Raw genomic sequence first — 7,877 nt, 5'->3', positions numbered from 1 at the left:
ACAACAATGATTAGGGTCTTATGCTAATCTAATCCGATTTTATGCCAATTAAAATTAATTAATACGTTATCCTAGCAAGTATGAACTACAGCAAGATATATGTGCTAGGATAAGCAATATGAACAACAAAGATATATCCTAGATGATGAATTATATATATGCAAGGATATATAAACTAACACAAGGGGTAAACAATATGAACTAGATAGTGGATCATATAAAAAATGAGACAATGGCGAAATGAGCAATGAGCATAAATAAGAATAAACGCCAAAGCACATTCAAACACACAATATGATCACGGAGTTCGGACCTTCCGTACTACGTCTCCGCTCCCCACTCCCGGGGAGAAATCCACTATCAACCGGGTTTTCTACGTTCACCCGAATAACGTTTACACCTCACAGTGTCGGTTTTCAACGCTCACCGAACAACGTCACTCCTCACACTCGGTTTTCTAGTACAAGTGTATTACAAAGTGATTCTCACAATAAGCACAAATATAACAAATGATTGTTCTCAAAACAAGGTGAGAACTCAATTAAGCACAACTCTTAGTCACAAACTCACAACCCTAAATTATACTATGCAGTGAAAACTTCCTCCTTTGTAAACAGAAACCCAAACTCAAAACAAACAGTAAAACCCTAAACCCTTGCTTAAACTTTTCTTTTCTTTTAAAACATTTCTTGGTTAGCTTGAGAGTTGAAGACAATGGGGTATTTATACCCTCTCACAACTCAGCCAAGAAACCAGAGCAAAAGACAAAACAGCCCCAAGGCAACGGTCAAAAAACTAGCCGTTGGAAGCTGAAGGAACACTCGTCGGTCGACCGGAAAATTCGTCGGTCGACCGAAAATTTTCATCGGTCGACCGGACCGGTCGACCGACAGATTTCTGTCGCTCAGAGAACTTATGACCTTAGGTTCGGTCGACCGGTGCGGTCGACCGAAAACGGGATATGACAGGTCTGAAAAATTGTTTATCTGATTTTAAAACGCTGTTTAAAAATATCAAATAAATTCTAAAAAATGTAAAACTTTGGGGAATGATTGTAAACATGATAATAAACATGCTACAGCGACTGGTTATCAAAAAGGACTTCCCAAATGAAAAATATCATCATTTTGCAAACATGTTTAAAAACATGAAAACCTGAAAATTGATATTTTGATATTTTGTCATAAACCAACTTTTGAAACTTTGTGAAATATTTTTATAGACTTAGTAAAACATGTATAAACTGATATTGAAGTCTACAAACTAAGAATACAATATTTTCACAAAATTGCATATTCTATGCAATAAATACCAAAACACAATAGTAAATATGAAACATGTGATTTCATACATATTCTATGTAATAAATACCAAAACACAATAGTAAATATGAAACATGTGATTTCATATTTATAAACATGAAAACTCAAAACTATGTATGTATATATATAACTATATATATGCATAGAAACCAAAACTTGTGTATATATATATAACTATATATATATACGAAGAAACCAATAAGATGTGTGTGTATAGATATTGAGCTTAGAGTATATAACACACATAATATAAAATCTAAAACTACATTACCCAAGCAATCTTGATCTAGATCTTCATTGAGCTCAACTTGGTACACGTTGCGGATGAAGCATGAACTTGGATCTTGAACTTTGAATAGCAAGGCTTAACCGACATTCCGCCAACCTCCTTTGGATATGATCGTTGAAGCTCTATTCCATCCATCCTCCAACAACGTTGTTTGTCTACAAAACATAGGAATGCACAAACACTAGACAAACAACATTAGTAATAAATTGTTTGTTAAACATCATCAAAACAAGAAGGCCAACAATCACTTCGTTCGGGATGTTCTTGAAGATGGCGACGTGGAGATTGTTAAAGTCCACACGAAGGATAATCCGGCGGATATGCTCACTAAGGTGGTTCCGAGCAACAAGTTTGATCATTGTCGAAACTTGTTGCACATTCGTGATTATTGAGGCCGTTGGAGTTTGATCATTGTCGAAACTTGTTGCACATTCGTGATTATTGAGGCCGTTGGCGGCCATTTGGATGAACTACGTTCGGCTTGATTCCTTAGGAAAGAGGATACGTAGGCAGTCTTTCAGATGCAGCCGGTTTGGATTTGTTGATTTTGATGGGGGTGAGATTGTTTGGACTCTCGTTTGAGTTCTCGACTTGTTATGGATTGACTTCGTACTGGCCACAACAAGTGAGACATTTGGTTACTTTGGTGTCGGCTCAGTTTTGAGAAAACTTCACCTAGGTGGAGAATTGTGAAGATGTGGGGGCCACAACCCACGTGAGGAGGAGAAAAACAAAACCGCGTGAATCAATCACGCGTGAAGAGAGAACCAATGCCGGCCCACCCGAATACTCTCATATATATATTACTGTTTGTGTTTTTTAGGTTTTCGGGCAAGGCTTGATTGATTTTGAGGGGTTGCGGCTGTGCACTTGTGCGGCTAGGTGCAAGCAGGATCGGAGTTTGGTTCCTTTCTCTAGGGTTTTGTGCAGCCTTTTGTAGAGAGATATTGTGAGGGATTTGAGAGTTTGTTTGAGGGTTTAGTTTGAGAGTAATTGTAAACCCTAGTTGTATTCTCTCCCTCTATTAGTAGATCTCCCCCCTCCTTGCCCCGTGGACGTAGGCAATTTGCCGAACCACGTAAAAATTGGTTGTATCGCTTTTGTGTGATTTGTAATAGCTTTTAGGGTCCCTCGACAGGTCAGTCCTAGAACTGATGAGAGGAAGAGCCGATATCTCACTTGGTTGAGATATCCGCTTCAGATTCTTGTCTCCTTGGTGAGACGGAAATTCTTATTGCGATCTGACTCTTTTGTTGTGCTGCCGAAGTGCTGCCGAAATTTCCGCTGCGCGCAACAGGTCGCCGTAGGTAAAATTCCACTATGTTCTAAAATGATTTACAAGCTGCGCAGTTGGGGTTCTGACAATTCGATCACTTAAGCGAATTGGGCCGGGTCTGAAAATTAGGCTCCACATAACCTAACACATTGCCAATAACTTGACCATGAGAAAAGGCGTGAAGATCGAAGGGATGGTTATGTCAATCGGGTTGGAAGTCACCAGCCCATGGGTAAGGTTCGTGTTGGATTGGCCATGGAGGCTGGTGGTATTAGACGAAATGTCATGGTTAGATCACTCGTCGATAAATTCGGTCGCACCACAGTGAGCGCCGAGTTTGGGGGGATTGGGGTGCCGGAGGGTGATGGTGTTGTCCGCTGAGCAGGACCCGAGGCTTTACAGAGGCCGGAAGGGCTTATTGCGAGGCGCTGAAGGAGAGTGGTAAGGAGCGACGGTGTTCGAGTCAACGTGGCCGGAGGCTGTGCATGGGTCCCATATTGCGCATCCAGAGACGGAGTTGGCTAAGGACGTTATGAGGAAGCTTGTTGATTTTATCCATCCAAAGTAGTCGTCCGAGATTTTAACGAGGGCTTGTTTGCTTTTATGTTTGTTACTTGCTTTGATGCGGTCATCGACCAGATCGTGCGTTTGGGTTTGACTCGGGTTTTATTGTCTTATTATGCTTTCGGTAATAAGGGGGTGTTTGGTTACATTTCTATAAATTATAGGAAATGTTTTCCATCCCAAATTTGATTTCCTTGTATTTCTTAAAAAAATTATAGGAAAAGTTTTGAGAAGTTAAAAAGTGCAAATTTTCTTATTTTTTGTATTGTGCTTGTTTGGTTCAAAACAAGAAAATGAGAAATAACTTTTGAGAAAATAGCAACATTTCCTATAATTTATAGAAATGTAACCAAACACCACCAACTTTATAGAAAAGTGAGAACTTTGTAGAAAAGAGTTAATGAGTTTTATTATTTAAATAATGAATGCGTCAGATTTCCAAGAGATTTCCTCCCATTTTAGAAGGAAATCAATTTCCATAAAATTTGGTACTTTTGGGCACTTTATAGAAAACATTTCTGTAAATTTTTTTGGAGCCAAACACAGTTTATAGAAATGTATAGAAAACTCTTAATTACATAAATGCCATGCGTCAGTACTTTTGAGAAAACATTTCTCAAAAACAATGCAACCAAACACCCCCTAAGTGGAAATTTACGCTGCTATGTGATGATTACGTGAGTGAGAAAAGTAGAAGCCTGTACAATTGGATACATGGGTGAATAGCACTTGTTGCCTTATTTAGTGGGCTTCGCAATTAAAAGAATTTATATATATATTATATAATGAATGTCATTTATGGAGCTCACTAGGTGAAAATATGTAATTGATGAGTTGTAGAAGATCTCTACAACAGGATGTAGAGGATCTCCATTTTTATTCTATAATTACATCGTGCCCCTTACTTTGGGTAGAGAAGTTTATACTTCTCATTGATTATAATAAAGATCTAACATAAGGCTAATTTGGAATAATGCCCAAGGTTTGAGGACCTAATATCAATTTCAACAAATTGAAGGACAAAAGTTTTAAAATATTAAAGATTTATACCAATCTCGAAAAACTCATCAAAGTAAAAGAAAATTACGTTTAATTTCTTTTTTTTTTAATCATAAACCAAAATTTATTCTCAACTTAAAGTTACACTTTCTCAAAGCAACATCCTTTGATTACCGTGACCTCCGCCCAACACCCGCATAATCCCACCAAAAAATACCGTTACCTTCCCCTGGACTATTCCCCTCTCTTTCTTCCAAAAACAGAAAGCACCCTTCAACCACCAACTCCCCGAAACAATAGACCTACCAAAAGCAAAACCAAAACAAGACAATTTCACAATCCAACCATCAACTGAACGTAGACACCAATTGATCCATCTCCGGCCATCCCCCAACCTCCCCCCCGGCCCCCTCGCGGCTGAGGCCGAGCCGAGCCGATCCTCCCACCCTCCAAAAAATCCTATTTAACAAGTATGGGAGATCGGCCGCTCTGCGGCTGCCGGCCCTTCGCCAAGGTCTACCACGCCCGCGAACCTCCAACACCGCGCGCCAGCGTCGCATCAAATGCATCAGCAAGCTCCGCATCGCGAAGAGTAACCTCGCAGCCAACATCCAGCGTGAGGCCTCGATCATGCGCCGCCTACGCCACCCCCACGTCGTCTGCCTCCACGAGGTCCTCGCCACCCGCTCCAAGATCTACTTCGTCATGGAGTTCCTTAAAGGCGGCGAGCTCTTCGCTCGTGTCTCCAATAAAGGTCGCCTCCCCGAAGACATATCTCGATCATTCTTCCAGCAGCTCATCTCAGCCGTCGCATTCTGCCATTCTCGCGGAATCTTCCATCGGGACCTCAAGCCGGAGAACATCCTTCTTGATGAGTTTGGTCGGATAAAGGTTTCCGACTTCGGGTTATCAGCAGCGGCCGACGTTCAAGTTAGGCCCGATGGACTCCTCCACACGTTGTGTGGGACCCCGGCATACGTGGCTCCAGAGGTTTTGATCAGGAAAGGGTATGACGGAGCTAAGGTCGACATGTGGTCGTGCGGCGTAATCCTTTTCGTGCTCAACGCCGGGTATCTCCCGTTTAGCGACTCGAACCTTATGAACATGTACCGTAAAATCTATCGGGGTGAATATAGGATACCGAGATGGATGTCGCCAGAGCTGAAACAGCTCATATCGAGACTGCTTGATACCAATCCGGTGACGAGGATCACCATCGAAGGCATCATTAGCGATCCATGGTTTAAGAAAGGGTTGGAGGAGGAGAAGATGAGGGCGATGATAAGCTTCGGCACCAACGTCGAGGAGAGGATGAGCAAGGCCGAGCAAGATGTCGAGCCTGACCGAGAGCTCAATGCATTTGACATTATATCTTCATCATCGGGGTTCGATCTCTCTGGATTGTTTGATGGAAAGGTCGAGCGGCCGGCTCGGTTCGTATCCTATGAGCCGACGGATTTGATACTTGACAAGGTTGAGGAGGTCGGGAGAAGAGAAAAGCTAGTTGTTAGAAGAAGAAAAGGGAAAGTAGGCGAGGGGCATAGCAGCCTAGGTTAGAGGGCGCACAATGGTAAATTTGGTGGCGTGGGTGGAGGCTGTATAGATTGTCTGCCAGGGATCGGTGATGGTGGAGGTGAGACAAGGTGGAGACCCAAGGAGGAAGAGCGTGGAGCAGTAGATTCTGGAAGGAAGAGAGCTAAAGGCCGGCTAGCGAGCCCCGTCACACCCCATCGACCCCCGATGGCCGGTACCGATTTCAGCGTTCGGGTCAGCAACGCGCCCTTGTTTCGCCTACGCCAGTGGCCTGGAAGTTCGTCGGCATTCACGGGTCGTCCGAACATGACCATTTCGTGAATTGGAACCTGTTAACCCTCTAGCTGTGGAATGATAATAAAAAGAGTGCTTATTTCTCCATCTCTTTTATGTTTATAAGTATATATATGTATAACAGTGTATATGTATGTATCGCTAACAAAAACTACGGAAATTATGCTTTCCCGGGTGACCGACATCTATCAAAATTTTGTACCCGTGCTTTTAATGTAATTAGGTAAGGACGCGGGTGAAACATTTTTGCAGACATTTTTCATTTTAATAAATGTATTTGTGGTATAAGTGATCAGGGATGGATTCCTTACTCTTCAGATCAATATTTGATTTTCAGTCCTCGTTTTTTAATCATTAGTGTTACTCTGTTAGTATATTATAACCTTCAGCCTGAACCCGGCCACCAAGCAAGTCTAGGGCCCAATACCCGACCTCTCAGCCTACATGACGCTGCAGTCTAAATAAGATCAACTATGTAATCTTTGTGTCTGACTGATTGACGTTCAAGGCACCTTCACCGTCCACCACCATGTGCCATTGCCGAAACACAGGGAATAGCAGAAAGCAAACACTAATGGGCCAACCACTGTCATTCACAGCAATCCCTATCACAATGAGCTCTACAAGCAAGCCTTTTCCCATCTAATAATAAAAAGATGGGTGGTGCTACAGGGACCCAAAAACATGGGACCCTATATGGGGACAGGTAAAGTGTCGGCTCTCTGTCCCATGATGTACTGTTTATGAACAGTGCATCATAGGACAGGGAGCCGACACCTCACCTGTCCCATGTAGGATCCCATGTTTTTGGATCCCTAAGGCATTTTTCTAAAAAAATTCTCTCTCTCCAATGTAAGCTCGTTATTTTAAATTGTGATACGCAATCTGCAAACACACTTTACATTCCAAGTCTTTAGAAAGAAAATTGTCGTCTATACTCACCAACTTGGGCGTCCAAGGGGCATTGGCCGGAACCCCAGCTCTCTGACATGTTTTCTCTGATCGCAGATCATCTGATTGCTGGAGATGCAAAGCTTTTAACAAGTCGAACCGACATTTCAAAGGAAACCCCTAGTTTCCTATCCTAAATACACCAACATCATCTTCACTAATCCATCCAGTCTCCGCTGTGCGGATCTTGCAACATGGAACTGGAAGATACGTGACAGTCCTACCATATCTCCCGTATTTAGAAGCACAGATACGAAAATGCATGTGGACATGGATTGTAGATCAGAACTTTTTTTATAATTCATAATATCAAAATATAAATAAGACTCAGATTTGAGAAACAAGTTTGGAACTGTTTAGGGATGGACATAAAATATGACCAAGATAAAATAAATATGGACATGATAGAACATAGTAGCATTTCTATGTCCTGTTCATTTAGTGAACGAGTCAGTGTCTGTTTACCACCAATTTGATTGGATAAATAGCGTTAATGGAATAATAGCTTACTATACACTGTACATACTTCGATGATTTATAGACATTCAATGTATGAAGCAATCATCTCCACATGTCCAGGATTCATCAATTTCTGCCCTATCATCTAGTTCAAACAGGATTTCCTTCAATCTAGAAGTCCCTTATCAAT

At 41.8% G+C, this 7,877-nt stretch overlaps 2 protein-coding genes across 3 annotated transcripts in view; one reads left to right on the top strand and one right to left on the bottom strand.

Moving 5' to 3' along the window:
- Positions 4,923 to 6,007, top strand: LOC109830770 (CBL-interacting serine/threonine-protein kinase 14-like). Its single transcript, XM_020398138.1, is given in 2 exon segments — positions 4,923 to 5,007; positions 5,010 to 6,007. Coding segments are annotated over 2 exon segments (1,083 nt in total).
- LOC109830103 (phosphoglucan phosphatase LSF2, chloroplastic) overlaps positions 7,122 to 7,877 on the bottom strand; it is a 6,592-nt gene continuing 5,836 nt past the window's right edge. The window contains exon 5 of one of the 2 annotated variants that reach the window (XM_020397259.1): positions 7,122 to 7,457. The gene's annotated coding sequence lies outside the window, so the exon portion shown is untranslated. The remainder of the gene's footprint in view (positions 7,458 to 7,877) is intronic. The other variant, XM_020397258.1, reaches the window with a different exon arrangement.

This window comes from Asparagus officinalis, chromosome 2 (assembly GCF_001876935.1).
Source record: "Asparagus officinalis chromosome 2, Aspof.V1, whole genome shotgun sequence".
NCBI lineage: Eukaryota > Viridiplantae > Streptophyta > Magnoliopsida > Asparagales > Asparagaceae > Asparagus > Asparagus officinalis.
This window is presented reverse-complemented; position numbering and strand designations above follow the sequence as displayed.